At 37.4% G+C, this 17445-nt stretch overlaps 2 protein-coding genes across 6 annotated transcripts in view; one reads left to right on the forward strand and one right to left on the reverse strand.

Moving 5' to 3' along the window:
* The window catches only part of LOC129790795 (glutaredoxin domain-containing cysteine-rich protein CG31559-like), a 383040-nt gene that overhangs the window by 347756 nt on the left and 17839 nt on the right, over positions 1-17445 (reverse strand). The gene's annotated exons all lie outside the window — the stretch shown is intronic.
* LOC129790790 (monocarboxylate transporter 12) overlaps positions 1-17445 on the forward strand; it is a 79908-nt gene that overhangs the window by 32481 nt on the left and 29982 nt on the right. For all 4 annotated transcript variants that reach the window (XM_055828514.1, XM_055828513.1, XM_055828515.1 and 1 more), the window contains 2 exons: positions 9380-9516; positions 10735-10882. In XM_055828514.1, the coding sequence (XP_055684489.1) occupies positions 9380-9516; positions 10735-10882 (285 nt within the window). The remainder of the gene's footprint in view (positions 1-9379; positions 9517-10734; positions 10883-17445) is intronic.

Genomic DNA, 17445 nt, shown 5'->3' on the forward strand with positions numbered 1-17445 from the left:
AGCCATAAAAGCAGCTTGAACAATATCGTGCCACGTTCCTGAAGGATTCTTCAGTTTAAAGGGCTTAAGTCGAGCATTTAGAGTGTCGCAACACTTCTTCACGGCATATCCAATATCATCTGTAGTCCAACTGCCAGAAGTAATCATCGTATTGGCTCCTACTAAATTATTAGTAGGTTTTATTTTGACTTTATCAATTGGCACTCCAAGAGTAGAAGCAGCAATTTGAATAATTTTTGTATACAGTCCTTGACCCATTTCTACGCCTGAAATATTAAGTGCAACAGTACCATCCCCATGATATATTGTAACTAAAGCTTCGTGATTATTGGGATTCTCATGAGGATAACTCATGAGGGTTATACCAATGCCTCGTTTCTTCCATCTGTTGTCACCATTGAATTTCTCTACTTCACTCAGACGCTTGTAGTAATCGCAGCTTTCGAGGAAATTCTCAAATAATTTTCTTACTGGACTATCAGCAGCTATATTGGCGAATCTAACTTTAACAGGATCCATTTTGAGTTTCCATGCAATATGTTCCATTACTGTTTCTGCATAAGATACTACCCCAGTTGATATTGGTGCTCTCGTCCATGTATTTGATGCTGCATCAGTGAGAACATTGCGTGACACCACCGTCCACGTTGGTGTGGAATAAACATTTGATTCAAAAAGTGATTCATAGGCATCAAATGGTTCATTCTTATTGCATCCCAGATCATGGGTTATGTCACAGTTGAGACGCTGAATAACACCCTGATCATTGAAGTCAAGATCATATTCGTAGAATGCAGGAGTTCTCTTTCCAATAGCCCTCATGTTTGTCATCATTGGCAGTACCATACGTATAGGACGCTTTTGGTGGTAACAAGCAATAGCAGCTGCTGTGGCAATATGTGTTGCTCGGCTGGTTTTCCCGCCAAAACCACCACCAAGTCGACGAATGCGAATATTTATGCTGTTATTATCTACACCTAGTACATAAGCAATTCCAGTATGTGTTAAGTCCATCCACTGAGTACTTGAAAAAATATCCATGCCATCTTCTACTGGTACTGCAACTGTTTGCTGTGTCTCCATATGATAGTGATACTGAAGACCACAAAATAGGTGGCCTTTAATGTGATTACTTCCCTGATCAACACCTACCCTTGATGCAGCAATTATAACCTTTCGTTCTTGGAAACGATCTTTCGTGAGAATAGGATCTTCTTCAAAAACATCTGCTAAAGTTGGTAGAATTTTCTCATCAGGATTTGCTCCTCGAAAGTAACGATAGAGACTACTGACTAAAGATTCTTCTTTGTTCATTTTGTCCACGTAATGGATTTTAACCAATTCAGCAGCATAAACAGCTTGAGACATTTCTTCTGCAACTATTACACCAATAGGTTGACCATGATACTTGATCTAAAAAAAAAATATTACATCCATTTAAATTGTTATTAAAAAAAAAATAGGATATTACAGGATATGAAATTTTGTAAACCTTAGTACTGCAGAATACTTCCTCCGGTTCTGTATAACTTCCAACAGACCTATATGGATTAGTGGGAGTAATGAATGAATTTACACCTGGAATATCCTTTGCACTATAGAAAGCCTTAACGCCTTTAATTGCCAAGGCAGCTTTTGCATCAATACTTGAAATAGTTTTCAGTGGATCATTTGATAGAACAAATGTTGCCCACAAAGCATTATGCAAGTAGGTGTCGTTAACATATTCAGCTTCTCCACTGCATTGAATTAGAGCTTCAACTTTCATTACTGGCTGTGTCAGGGGATATTTTTCAGGAAAAGAATCGTATTTTTGTTCACCAGATGAAAGAGGCCTAACTATTGCGATAGCTCCACTATGATAGAATGAAGGGATCTTTGTATTTGGAGCGAGATCAAGTATAGTCTGAAAAAAAACGTAATATTAGCAATCTAGAGCATGATAAGAAGATTTTTTTTAAACTTCTTTACTTCATACCTACCCTATAAAATAATCCAATCGCAAGTCTTCGCCGAAACTCTGCAGATGAATTTGGAAGACTATCATCAATGTCAAAGGTTGAATCAATTAAATTCACAACATCCTGAATGGTATTATTGTCAAATAAATCCTTTCCCTTTAAATATTTCTCAATGAATGAAGCATGAATAAATCTGGAATTAACTCCACCGTAGACAATTCTCGCAGTTATAACTAAGCTAGATCCTGTGTTTATTTGCAAAAGAAATCCCGCATTCATGTAGGATATGGCATTTTGAGCTCTTTCTGAAACTCTGTAAAATCTCACATGATGCCTATCTGGAGCTAACTGAGGCATTATAATCTTTGTAATTACTTTCTTCTCCATGTTCACATTGAGAAAATCTCGTGGTGATAGAGTTTGACGATTTCCTGATGCGTCTGTGATGATTAAGCTTGCCCCAATAGTTTCCAGTAGGAGAAATACATCAGAATTAAATTCCGAATGTTGATGCTTTATCATTAAATTTCCAGCGATTGTACCAACATTTCTAATTGGAACTGTTGCAATTGTATTCAAGTGATCTCTCACCCGTTGACAATACGTGAAAAATGCTGAACGATCTGAAGCCTCAAGTAAAATTCTCATCCATTCGGTTATCGTTGTATTCCCTCCAAGTTCAATTGTACTTCCAATGTAGTACCTTCGTAGTTCAACTGCCGAAGAAACATCAATGAAGATCTCAATGTCATAGGGCATTCGATAGACTCCTTGGGCCGTATTTCCGCCTACCAGACGATATTTTCTCAAGCCGATGCTATTGAAGATCTCAAGAACTTCTGAAAGATTGGCTACCTTGTGCCACAATGCATTGTTTGCTGCTTTAACGTTGAAGCTTCTTCCGCATTTTTCTACGCAAGTTTTTCCACTTTTTCTGCATTTCTGCAATGAGAGATCTTCAATGTCCTCGGAGAGATCGATAAAATCCTCCTGTGTATTTGATGCAAATGTCTTGAAGGCATCCAAAATTGGACGATATCCCGTACAGCGACAGATATTGCCACCAAATGAATCCTCCACCTCTTCATCGGTTATATTGCGGAATTTTCCTTCGTACAGGCTATACATGTTCATGATGAATCCCGGAGAGCAATAGCCACACTGAGAACCATCATGATGGGCTAAACGTTCTTGCATAGGATGGTAGCCCTTTTTCTTCCCACCGATGCCTTCAATGGTTGTAATATTAAGTCCATGGCATGAATATACGAGAAAAAGGCACGAAGTCACGGCTAGAGTGAATGGTTCTCCAGTCACGGGCTGATTGCCACGGATTGTCACCACACAGCAACCACATCCTCCCTCCTGGCACATAAATTTCGTACCCGTGAGGCAGAGACGTGTCCTTAAGTACATATTTAGGGACATATCAGGAGCCAAGTCTCCAGACTTGATCCTACACTCATCTCCATTCACTGTAAAAATCACTTCCATTTTTTATAAAATGCACAAAACACAATAAACTTTAATACGTGGTTACGTTGCCAATTCTTGAAGAAGAATGAGAAGTCTCTGATTTTACGGGAATTTCGCGAATCGTATATAAAAGATTTTGATATGTAGCTCTATATACATATATAATTTTAAGAACCGGTCGAAATGCACATTCTTTCTTTTCACATAATCTTACACTTGTGCTTATGCAAATGAAGTGTAAGAATATGCTGAAAAGAAAGTTTTCTTCGTATGTGATCATTAATTAAATGGATTGAGAATGATCATTTCTTCAGAGAACATTTCTAAAAGTCTTTCAGATAACAAAAAAAAATAATGAAAGATTCCTCAATATGCATAAATTTTCAATTTATTCAATTTTAAATGATATATCAGAACTTTTTGAATGATTTTGGGATTGAATTTTTCAAACTTCAGCTGGGATCGATGTGAAATTTATTCGCTAAATCTGTCCCTATTCTTACCATTGCTTCATATTCGGTGTCTGCATAAAAAATATGCTCCTTCAGAGGGTGGGTATTATGTGTATTCCAATATTTTTGATATCTATATCTTATGAGTGCCACATAGCGTCAATTTATGATTGAATCAATTTGAGATAAAATCAATCCCCTTTTTCCATATAATGTGACTCGAGTTATTGTGAGAAGAATCTCCGTGTGTGTGGGTAATGTTGTTGCTTTCACATGAGAATGAGAGCTATATTTAATAAACTTGCTTTATGATCTGCTAAAGCATCGCCTTATGAATCGAGAGGGGACCCTCGTAATCCGATCTAGTGGAATTTATGATGTTCCCCAGACATACAGACTTTTCCCCCGCATTGCACGCATCGATATTGGCAGGTTGCGGGAACAATGTTCTCGTGAGGAGTCCACCCCCCCCCCCACGCCCTTTTGGATCGATGTCATTGCTCGAGGAGACACATTCCTCCATATAGCCGCACCACACAAAAGCCGAGCCAAACACGTGACTGCCGTGGGATGTTGATCCTCTCTTCACACACCAGTGCCAAAATGCCATCAAACAGCTTGGCCGCAACAATCCCGCAAATATTTGGTGTGACTCACATGACTTTACCATTACCTATGGAATCCCTTCTATCCCTAAAGTGAATCCACCTCCGAATGCATTTGCAGAAATTTCATAACACCTCCTCTCATGTAGTGCAGTGGAACGCGGTTAATCCCAGCCGGATTGAATAATTGTGTGAACAATTTGAGAGCTTGAAACAGCAATGATGTATCCTTGTTTTCATTCTCATGCAAATGCTCCAGAGACTGAAATTCATCAATCTACATAAATCTGGCAATTTAATGAAATTCAACTATATATGGTGCTATTGTGGCTGGAACTGACATTGATTGGTTTTTCTTCTCATCCATAAAATGCAGAATACTATAAAATATGTTTTTTTCACCAAGTTTATTGTTGTTGAGCAGTGGTATGAATATTTTCTAAATTTAATTTAAACTTTGACGAATAATTTTAAATATCTTTTTTTAGTAAATCGAGATGGAATGTGGGTGTGGTTTTGATGAAAATATTCTTGACTTTTTCCCATGTAGTTAAAGTAGAAAGTTAATAGATGTTAAGATTTTCTTTAATGTTTTCTGATTCTAAAAATATTTCATTTTTTCTATAGTTCATGACATAAATAAAAGTGAATAAACTCCTTTATTTAAATGTAAACAAAAAAGTACTTATTTTAAATTAATTTGTTTATGAAAAGAAAATATTCACATGCTCTTAAATATCGGATCGTATTTTGCGATAAAGAAATCATTGAAATTTCTGATAAAATTTTTGAAATTTTCAAGATTTTTTGAATGCAGAATTGGATCCATTATTACCTGCTAAAATAATCAAAATAAATTTCAAAATAGAATGAGTGTATGTTAGAAAATCCTTAACAATCGATCAAGCCGTTTAGTCAGTATAAGAAAACAATTTTTATACATAATTCAGTAGGTAATAACTTGCATGATACCAATAAAATATATCTCAAAAGAAGCAGCTTAAAAAGCTCAATAATATCTGAAACATTTAATTGAAAAAATATAAATTCTTGTACACAACAGAGCACCAATTCCTACATAACGACTCCCCATGTTCACTGTAGGCACTGCAGGGTTCCGATTAAAATCTGAAAACGGATGAAACTTATCATAATTGCCCCAGAAACATCATATTCACTCATGTAATTTGGATAAATATTTATATGCTGTGATGATTTTAGAGTAACAAAACAAGAGAATTTAATTTATTTCCATGTCACAGAAGAGGCAACAAACATCATGTTTCTCTCTACACAGTTACAATCTGTCGCCTAAATGGACATTCAATTCCCATAAATAATAAGCCAGAGAATATTCACAGCCCGCTCAAAGAGCTCCTCCATGTCGACGCCTTATTTTATTCTTCTAGTGCTTTATATAAATTAACTTCCCTTTTGCTTTTCGCACATTTCATGTGAATTTAGTGATGGTTATAAATATTTACGACAACCTGATTTCTTTATCTTCGCCATGCGTATGTGTGTCGTTATCTCCGGGAGAAATCATGTTCCTGAGGAAATGAAGATGAATTATTGAGGAGGATCATGCGTCACATTGAATTGATATGTCAATGTTGCGAATGTCTTCCAATGTAATTCCCCATATTATATAACCCAATTGAATTTCAATTAATCACGATCTCTAAAAGATAATTGGTATATATTGGGGGTAAATGCAAAATCTCATCAATGGATTTTGGTTTTAGTTCTCTGCTCATTTCACGTTAATTTATCAAGATATCTTAGAGACGGAGAAAATTGGAAGTCATTTAAAGACGAAATGAAAATATATTTCAAGACGGAATGAAAATATATTTCTTCCTGGAGAAAATTCATTTTCACTAAAAGGATTTCTTAAGAAATAATATGGGAGAAAAATTAAAAAGATTTCAATTTGCTTCATGGTGTGAAAATGCATGAAACGAAGACTCTGCGGGAGATGCTTGTATAGACGAGAGCGAATCCTTCTTGTGTGTGGAGAAATCTTCCATCAAAGGATATACATTACACACCCCATAAAAGCAGCCCTTGCGGAAGATAATTAATCAGCTGGCAATTTTCTGCGATATCCCTACAACGCAATGTGAGGGTAGGGGGTGGAATTTAATGTGTACCGAGCCGTATGAATGCCTCGAATGCGGGAAGTTCCTCATTAATAAATAGACAAAGTGCGAAGAAAATAAATACATCAACCCATGAGGGACTCCTGTGGGCATGGGGGGAGCTGTAGGGGTGGGTTATAAGCATGAGAAGCTTGTGAAAAATGTTAATTACATGGCACGACTGCGACGACTCCCCAACCTCCACTCCACACAACAATTATTCCTTTTATGATAGACATAAATCTCCATAATTCATGAGACTTTTGGACAATTTTATTTCAAGCCCTCGTGTTTTGTGCTAAAGCGGGATTTCTCACAGTTAAACATGAAGCACAACATACATACATGTAGGTATAAACGTCATGCCAATGAGATTAGTGTAATAATTTTCTTAACATGGGTGGTGGTGAGCAGGAATGAGGAGAATATATTTAAGGTTCAGGAGTAAAAACGACAAAATCTTCATCTTGCACGATCCAATGCACACACACACACAACATTGGGGAAACTTGGGGTATGGAATATAAATAATGAAATTAACCAAAAGTTTGAATTTTTAATTAAAAACTTCTCCATGTCTATCCTGGAGGGTCATTCAATTCAGATTATGTGGAATTTACTTATATATAGCTTGCAAGAATTTACATTTTATACACAAATTTTGGCGCTTAATTTATTAATGAAAGTGCAAAATGCATAAATATGAATATGTACAAAGTTGAACTTGAATATGATTTTAATCATAAATAAAATCTTCTTATGTTTGAAGTCAGTTTTGCTCTCAAATGTATTTAATTTTTTTTTTCAAAGTTTACTAAAAACAGAGCATTGCTATGCTTTTCTGCCCGTGCTGCGCTTACACTTACAAAGCTTTTAACACTAAAAATATATAAATTAAAAATCGAATAATTTAGACAGAAAGCTCTTGCATAGAGAGATGCAAAAATAAATAATTCTTTCCTCACTTGCATATTTAATTTCTCACACCAAACTAATTCACCTTTGACCTTTTTATTATGTGCCTGAGGGTGGAAAAATTTAATTTTTAAAATGGATTCCGATTCATTGAACAAAACACCTCATATATGCCCGGGAGTGTGGAATGTCTGCGTGGATTACTCATTAATAAAAGATGATGCACAATGGTCCCTTTTTCCCTTCGATACTACGTGACATGGTCACGGAATATGCGGTGTGTGTTTGCCTTTAGCCGGCGGGATGTCTAACGAGGGAATTTTTGTAAAATACATTTTTATGATGAAGAAAATTTATGCAGAGCATGAAAAATGTCGGGTCCAAATGACGCCCCTTTTTCACGAGGAATTTTCCATTTTTCTCCCCATATCGCTGTCAAGACGGAAACTGTAAGTAGCCAACGTGGGATGACAAACATCTAACAATCAAGCTTCTCATTAATTATATTATTATGAACACTCTAAGGAACTCTCTCGTCTCATAGAAAATGACTTTTAATAAAAAAAAAAAAGAAATGAAGGAACTTCCTCTGTTGAGGTTCTTTTGGCACACAATTTGACATGCTGTAAATCTTTTTGAGTTAATTTTATTATCATCCTCATTATACGAAGGGATTTTTTTTTATCAAATAAAACTTAAGAATGTAAAATAACTATTTCTTCCATTTTCTCACAAGGGATATTCGTAGAGTCAAAGGGGAGATGGTACTTCTTGTGCTCGATGGATTTTACAAAGAGAAGAGCTTTCAAGAAAGCTTTTAATTAGAATACATATCAAGGAGTAAAAGCTCAGAGTCATTCTTTTTCAATTTATTCTACCGAAACATCATGAAGGAGAAAAAAAAGTAGAGGAAGTAGAGCTTCTTCAGTTTGTGTGATTACTTGCATAGAGAGAGATGGCTTCAACACCAGAGACAAAGAACCGAGCATTCAATTAAAACATTTAATTAAAAATTTTGCAGCGGATTTTCATTTAATTTAAATAAAAATTGAACTTTTTTGTCCAAATTTTCAATGCATTCGGTCATGGGTACTTTAGTAGAAGTTTTCTTGCAGCATAGCAGCAAAATTATTTGTTTGAATTTAAATATTTATGTAAAACACCAACTGAATTTATGAATTTTCCCTTATTTTCCCAAGATGCATCTACCGTTGACTTTTCATTACCATATGAAATTAATTATCAATTTCTCGCAGAAAATGATAACCAACCAAGAATAGAAACCGAAAGAAAAATTCAGAAGGGGAAAATTTAACAAATTGTTTGGCAAATTGGGGTAAAGTACAAAATCAGGAGATTCCCTTTAAAGGGCATTTTTCTCCATTAAATTAATTGAATGATGGTTTTGCTTAATTGTAAAAGTTTGTGAGCATTCACGCAGTCTCCGGGAATGAGTGTAATTATTTTGTAGATACCGCGATGGAGTTTAAAGAGAGGTTCCCGGGGGTAATTTACGAGGTTCCTCTCGTAGCTACAAAATGAATTTCAGTGGTAAAAGCATGATTAAAATGTACACAAACTATATAGGAAAACAGTGTGTGTGCGCGCGGCAAATTATAAGAGCACAAGGTGGGAAAAGTGAAAATTCTACAGGGAACTTTCGCGTTTCAGCCATCATCCATGCGAAGATGAAATATCTTTAACTTTATGCTTCGTTGAAAAATAATATGCCCAAAGTTTTCTCATGCAGATCAAATTTTCTAGCAAACATTTATTCTTCTAACGATCTTTCTATATTTTCTTGTTTTTTTTTTCATTCTCTTTCGTAGGATATGACCCAAGAAGTAGGCTACAAGAGGACGAGGATTCCGCCTGCCCGGCACTTCTTGAACGAGAATTCCATTCACTTCATCGAAATGTACCAGCACTAAGGCGCGCCGGCGTTGACACTAATGCAATACGACAGGTAGAAAATTAATTCCTATCACTGAAGGTGAAACTGAGACAAAATACACATTCATCCCAACCTCCCGACACTTCGTGAAATTACCATTCAACAACCGAGAGAGAGAAGCTTCAATTTTCCTCCCGTTGAATGCCATTTTCACAATTTATAATAAAATATTCCATTACTGAGAAGTGGTTGCTCATTTCCAACTTGCCTTGTTGAGATGTTGCATTAAGAGGGAAATGAGCAAAAATTAACAACCTTGATCTCCTTGATCTCCTTTATATCCTTCACAGTGTCACTTGGAAATTAGCTAAAGAATTTATTAACTCATATCAATCTCATAGAAGCTCAAAAAGTTCTATCTTCGCGTTTGAAGAAAAAACTCCATTTCTGACGGGAAATTTGCTTTAAAGAAATAAACCGAAAAGTTAGTGCAGAAGACAAACTTTTCTGAGGCTTTTTTACCCGCACGGATTGAACTAAAACGATGTGGGATAAAAATAAAAGAAAAGTCTTTAGTGGAAGTTTTAAGAGACTGAGTGAATTTATGATGTTCCTCGAAATGCAAAAAGAACGAATAATCTATTTTCTATGTATTTTATTTGATTAAAGAGAATTTTGCATTATTTTTTTTTTCAACAAAGTAACTCAATAAATCCATCCATGGGATAGACAAGAAGATTTTTCAGAAAGCTCTTTAGATTCTTTTGAGAGCTTTTAAATTTTTCAGTATGTCTAGGCGATTTTGAGAAGGGAAATAGGGGCACGAAGAGCCAAGTTCTTAGAGAATTGTTTTATTTAACTTTAATAAGTTTAAGAACTTTACTCATAGAAAATTAATAAAAACAAATAAAGAGCTGAAATTTGTTCAAAATTTTGGTATAACGGGTGAGACTCCGTCTATAAAATCGCTAAAAATTCCTTCTTCATCCAACCAATTTTAACAGTGTACATAGAGAAGCAAAATGTGGAGACGCCTGATAGAATCTGCACTCGGTCGATGCCACAAATTATAAATACAAAGGCGAGTAATCTCCCATCCGTATACTTTGTGGCGCATTCACGCGTCAATCCACCAGGCGCCTCCAGAGGCACAGAGAGACCCATTCAAGCTCATCCACTGAAGCTTTTTTTTTGCATGACATGGACACAATAAAATTTGCAACATTTGTTCATTAATTGCAGCCTGAACATTCTCACATTTTCTCCCAACTCTCTTATTTTATTCACAAGCACTTTTACCCTGACGGCGGCTGGGGGTGGATTGTGTGTGGCGTCTCCTTCCTGGCGCACGTCCTAACCACGGGATTTCAACTTTCCTACGGTCTACTTCTGCTGTACGCCATCCGACATCTGGGCCATGAAGTAGCAACGGAAGCAGGTCAGTTCATAAGCTCCCCGTATATCAAGTTTCCCCGGCATTTTCCTCACAAGAACCATGAAAGGTTACCGTATAATGTGGGAAAATAACCGTTCATGCACAAATTGATTTTTCTTTGCCATTGAACCCCGTCTTACGTGCGGAAATAAGCATCGAATGCAGACGTTTTAGCAGCAAAAATTATCCATCCATTCAAAATCCATTTTACAGTGATGATGGAGAGTTTAAATGATGCTAAAATGGCATGTTAGCTTAAGCGTTGCAGGGGCTTGTACCTGGGCACAGTGCCATTGATTTTTCAATAAAAACCCCGTGATGGAAGATTACCTTTCATGTGATTTGGGTAGATAAAGTAAAATTTAATAAATTCGATAAATTCACTGCTTTGAATGCATCATAAACAGTCATGGCAGCATTGCTGTGGATTCGGCAGGGATCACTGCAGGAAGATTGATAAGGAACACAGTGGAAATGGTCATAAAATGGAAAATTTGCATTCACTGAAATGCTTATAATTTAAATGAAATGGAACTGCAAAATGGATTTCATTTAGAAAGGGGCTCTAAATGAATTAAATTTCTATTTATATAGGTTCATTAAATATGGTTAAATTATCGCTTTGTGATTGTTCTTTGGTTTTATTCTATTCACAAAATGCGAATTTAGGAGTTTATTTGAGTAATTAAATGTTGAATTGACTCACAATGTTATCATAAAAATACATTTTTCCATAATTGTGCTTTGAAAATGCATGGAGAAACCCAAATATGTTGAAAAGAAAAATTCATAGAATTTAGATCGAATTCTACGTTTAGTTTTCTATGATATTTCGGAACTTCATAGTCACTTCATCAGGTACATAATCACTTGGGAAATTTTGTTAGTAATAAGTAGTCAAAAAATTTCCTAACAAAAGCTAATTTTTTAAATTGAAAATGCTAATTAACTTATTAAAATTATTAAAAACATTGATCAAAGTCTACAAAATCAAGTTTTAGGTCAACACTTTTAGTCCTCAAAGGATTAATAAAAATCTCTTGCAATTTTTAAACGAATCCTTTGCATTCAGTTCCGCAAAAAGTTTTTCAGAGTTATGTCCCATCAGATTGTGTAACACACACTTTTAGCTGTGATTTTTTTTATTATTATTTGTGAAAGAAAATAAGAGAATTTTTGAGCACATTTTCGGAACATATCTGTGGTTCCAAGTTTATGCTGAAAAATTAATGTGGCACCAACTTTTTGATCAACAAGAAAAATTCAAATAGTTTCAAAACTTTCCCTATATTGTACTCCTTTAATGTGGGGCTCTGGGTTGCAGGAACTTTTCTCTTCATCTTTAGCATCACATTGTTGTCCCACATGAGATGAAAAGACACCCCGAGAACGCTGCTGAAAGTTCTTGTGTTGAATGTTGCCAAAAAACTGAAAGTGGGTTGGTTTGGGGTGGGTGGTGGAGAATATGAGAGTGGGATTTGAGAACGCGATTGAAATATTTATGTGAAAAGTTTATAAGATGAAAATAAGGCTTGTTTGCAATTAGAAGAATTTTAATTTCTTTCGGCAGCTCCCTTTGAGAATATTGCTCGCGCGCGTATTGCTTGGCATTTTTATGTGCAAAAAGGGTGGGTGTAGAGTGGATGGATTTTTCAGTGCTTTTTCTTCGGGGAATTTTTCCCCAAATTCATCGGGGAGCAATGGTGGAAAACCATCCCTCCTTCGGTGATTTATGATTGTTGGTGTGGATCAAGCGTGAAAAAGCTTAGCAGTTGGGTGCCATTTGTGGGGTGATTCTATGCAAAATACCCTTCAGACATTTTTACTGCCTTCTCTTTGCTCCCTCACTGGATTTTTCCTTCATTTTTCCGATTGCAAAGCTTAGCACGGGAGTGCATTATAGAAATTACATTTTCTTTTAATGATCACGTGCCAAACTGTGAGCCATTGACAGCCCCGGTAAAGCTGAACTCGGCATTTTGTTGTTTTATGTATGATTTATCCTTTATCTCTCACTCAAGCTGTGTATTCCTGTGTGAGTGGGTGGAAGTTGTAATCCATTTGCTAAAAGCCCCCGTCGTTTCATTCATGCTTTTCCCTTTCAATGAGCAATGAATGTAAATGTTTTGTGAAACAATTATGGGAACAAAAAGGACACATCATCTGCGTTACATTAAGAAACTTCAGAGAGATTTGAAAAGTTTTTTTATGGGGTGAGTCCTTTTTTGATAGTTCAAAGAAAATGTATATTTTAGTAAATTGCTCCGCGCGATAGGAGTGAGCTTTTTCGGGAAGCACACTGGATGCTTTTGCAGGGAAGAAGAAAATACTGCGGAGGAAGTTACGAGATTGTAAGAAGGAGAGCAAACTTGCATGCTTGTGTTGCCCTCAATTACATTAGAGGGATGTTTAAGGAGATTAAATAGCAAACAGGATGTTGAGATAAAAAAGTATATTCCCTAATGTTATGTTTGCGATAGCAAACGAATGAAATGGGATCAAACAATCCTCATAAATCCTTTTTGTTTTTAAAAACACTAATGCGGGTAATTTCGGAGCTTTAGCTGTATTTTTTTACTTTTCAATTTAAACAGAGAAAGAGTTAAAATATATATTTAAAAAAATCATAAAAAAGCTCTCATAAAATATACCTTCTTTATTTTTCTAGCGCAGAAAAACAACGAATATAATTTAGAATAATCATGCGGGGATTTGCAGTTTTCCTATTTGCATTAATATGTATGTATATAGCTTCCCTTTTCATAAAACCGCACATAAAGCAGCATTATCACCTGGCACGTAGCTACGAGAAAGTTGTCCGAAATGCGAATAAAGCTTTTATGTTGCGGGTGGGAAAGTCGTGCAAATTATGAACAATTTCAACCCCGTTCGTCCGAATATTAATTAGTTGAGTAACCCTAATTTAATTTTAAAGGTATGTACGTATAACCAAAGTGAGATTTATAATCACCCTCGAGGAGATACATGCTGTTTCTTTTCATCGACTAAATCAAATTAAGCCTCCTCCGCGCGTATTTTTTTTGCACACCTCCACCTTTATTCAAATATTCTGGGGCAATTTTGAAAATCCCCCAAATCTCACAATTTCCTTTCACAAGGTGGCGGTAGGTAACACTTTCTCCGACAGCCGATTTCAGCAAAATGGAGTCCCTACGGGTAGCGTCCTTAGCGTGCCACTTTTTCTGGTGGCCATAGCTTCTGTTTCGCACGCCCTATCAGTAGCTTCCGTTCAACACTTACTCTACGCAGATGACCTCGTAATTTTCTTCAGGGCGAAAAAGGGAAATGAACTAGTGAGCACAATTCAAGGCGCTTTAGAGCTATTAGAGGCTTGGTCAAGAGAGTTTGGTTTTAAATTCTCGACTGAGAAAACCAAGTTCATGCATTTCTGCAGGCTGGAGGGCTGTTCGCCACAGGGTTACAATTTATATGGAGTCCCCATTGAACACACGGCTGCACTTAGAGTCTTGGGAGTTCTCTTCGATGAGAAGCTTAACTTCAGGGGCCATTTAAAAGAGTTGAGGGCCAGTTGCCTTAAAGGACTAAGGATCATTAGGATACTCAGTAGTACAAGGTGGGGCAGCGATAGGAGGCAACTTCTACATATTGCTCGGGCACTGATAGGTGGAAAATGCGATTACGGCTCCCAGGTCTACGGAACCGCCACGAAAGCTACTCTTAAATCAATTAATGGAGTCTACAATACCTCTATCAGACTAGCCATCGGCGCCTTCAAATCTTCCCCAACGATCAGTGTGCTGGCAGAGGCCGATATGCCATCGCTCGAGGAAAGGAGATCTCTCCTACTCGTGAGGTGGGCTAATAAAATTCAACACGAACCGCAACACATACTACATCAAGAATTCCAAAACCCTCAGAACAGAAGAAGAAGGCGACTGATCTCGGTGGTGGATCTCGCCAATGAGACGGTCTCCAGGATGGAACTCCCCGAGCATACCAGACAAATGAATCAAGTCGGCCGTGATCCGCCGTGGGGCTTCAACGGGGCACGCCTCGATACTAGCCTGGCAGAATCAAAGAAGGAAAGCACGCCAGCCCTTGTATACAGGGCTCTGTTCCAGGAGAAACTGGCCGAACTGGGTGATCGCCACCTCTATTTCACAGACGGGTCCAGAGAGGAAGGAAAAACCGGCTTTGGAGTCTTCTGCCAGGATCCCGAGCTATCCTACTCAATATCCACTAGTGGCATCATCTCTATTTTTTCTGCGGAGGCTAAGGCCATCCACAGTGCCCTCTCGGCCGCAAAATCTACGCAAAGACCAATAGCAGTTTGCACCGACAGCCTGTCGGTGGTCCTTGCTCTGAGAAGCCTTGACTCTCATCATCCTACAATAACAAGCATAAAGTCACTCCTGAACAACTCCCCTGATTCTCTAATTGTCTGGGTGCCCGGACACTGCGGAATTGCGGGCAACGAACGTGCGGATGAGCTTGCGAGGACCGCGGCCTCCAAGGAGGTGATAGAAGACAACACAGTTCCACTGCCTGATATTCAGAGACACTGCAAGCAAAAATGGTTCGAGCAAAGAAGAGCGTTTTGGGAGCATATTCCTGAGGAGAGTAACAAATTGAGAAGTTTCTGCAAAGATCCCCACAATCTCCCACATCCAATCTTGGGCAGAAGGCTCCAGTCCACGCTCACCAGACTAAGAATCGGACACACGCGATACACTCATTCCTTCCACATGGCCAGCACACAACCACCAGAATGCACCACCTGCACCACCGAGACCCTACCAATCTACATCTCCGTCCGCCACATTATAGAGGAATGTGCGCGCTATGTTGCAGAAAGAGAAGAAGTTGGGGGAATCTCCCTTAGAAGCGACCTCGGAAGCCAATCCAATACCCGTACAATCAATAAGGTTTTTGAATTTCTTAAAAAAGTGCGTATTTTTGATGAACTTTAAATTCGGGGCTCCCCGCATTGGGGTTCCACGCGTGTGAAGTGTTTCAATAAAAGTGCTGCAAGCGCATATGGCCGTGTAGTCGCCGCGCGCTTTGTTCCCCGAACAACAACAACTTTCGCGTAGAAAGTATACACACAAAAAACTTTTTTCAGCGGCACACCTTATTGAATAATTCAGGGGACAAATCAAAATAATAAATTTTTTATTATTTCGTCCCTCTCCTGAAGGAAAAAAAAACAAGGCGTGGGGAAATTCTAGCGCTACGTCATTTTCCATTTATGTATTGTGGAAAATAAAGTGCTCCCTCGCTCAAGGATAATTTTCACGTAATGCAAGCGACAGATAAAAGTGCACGCGGGGGATGTGTGAAAGTTTAAAAATGCATCTCAAATTTACGATGATGATATTTTCAGGGCACTTACATATAACAAAGTCTAAAAGCAATTTCTATAATGTCTGCATTGTCATGCACTTTTGCAAGTTGCCGTCATACATAATCGCAAAACTTTATCTCACATTTCGTGTGACATAATTTTTTTTCTTCTCTATGTGTGCAGAAACATCGTGTCACGTTATGCTCAACCATATTTTTGAGCTTCCGCAGATCTCAGGCAGAAAGCTCTCTCGCAGTTTAGAAGTCGCACAGAAGCTGCAGAAGAATTTTAAAAGTATTTACAGTGCTTTTTTGTCCTTATTCTTGTAGCTTTTAAGACAATTTATCCACAGAAGTAGGACAAATTTGAGACCCACAGAGCATTCTCGCAAATACACTTTAATCAATCTTGAGTAATAAGAAATGACTCAGAGGGCGTTGATGGGTGATTTTAGAGCACTTCTTTACATTCTAAAGCATTTATCCAAATGTGTCTCTAATGCATTAAATACTATTTCAGAGCTTTTGAGCTTTCTGTGTATTTTTATGATGGGAAATATTGCTTGAAATCCTTATAAAATATTTTTCGAAGACAAACAAGAGATGCTTATCTGAAGAATATTGATTCAGAATTTCTTATCAATGTTATATGTTGAGCTTTTTTTCCGCAAGATGTATCGATTTACCACAAAATCACAAAGAATAAAGTCAAAAAGTTTCTTTTTGTCCTTTGACATGACATCTCCGTTTGTTCTTCACTCAGCCCCATCACAGGAAATTGCAACCACCTCTAGCACTATCTTTTGATCTTAAAACAAAAAAAGAAAAAGAACAAACCCCCGGAAATGCATTGAAGGTACTCGTTGGGAAAATGCCATTGCAAATGAAGTATACGTTTGCACATATCTGCATATTACTGCCAGATTCATCTCTTGTGGAAAATCCTTTTTATCCTTTAAATGTGAATAACGAAAAAACTGGGAATCACAGCTAAAACAGATGATAAAAAAATCCTCTATATTTCCTCCCCATTATTCTCGACATGTTGTTTATGATTCTAATGCACGGATGCTTGGTATTTTTCCGGGAAAGCGCGGTACTGAACAAAAAAACGGAGAAGTTGGGAACGAAAGTTCGTTGCGGAGAAAGTTTTCATAGCTTTTTTTGTGCCACACATGTAACATAAAATTTCCACATTGATGCTCTCCCGACATTTGCTATGGGAGCCCTTTTGCGTCAAT

This window comes from Lutzomyia longipalpis, chromosome 2 (assembly GCF_024334085.1).
Source record: "Lutzomyia longipalpis isolate SR_M1_2022 chromosome 2, ASM2433408v1".
Classification (NCBI taxonomy): domain Eukaryota; kingdom Metazoa; phylum Arthropoda; class Insecta; order Diptera; family Psychodidae; genus Lutzomyia; species Lutzomyia longipalpis.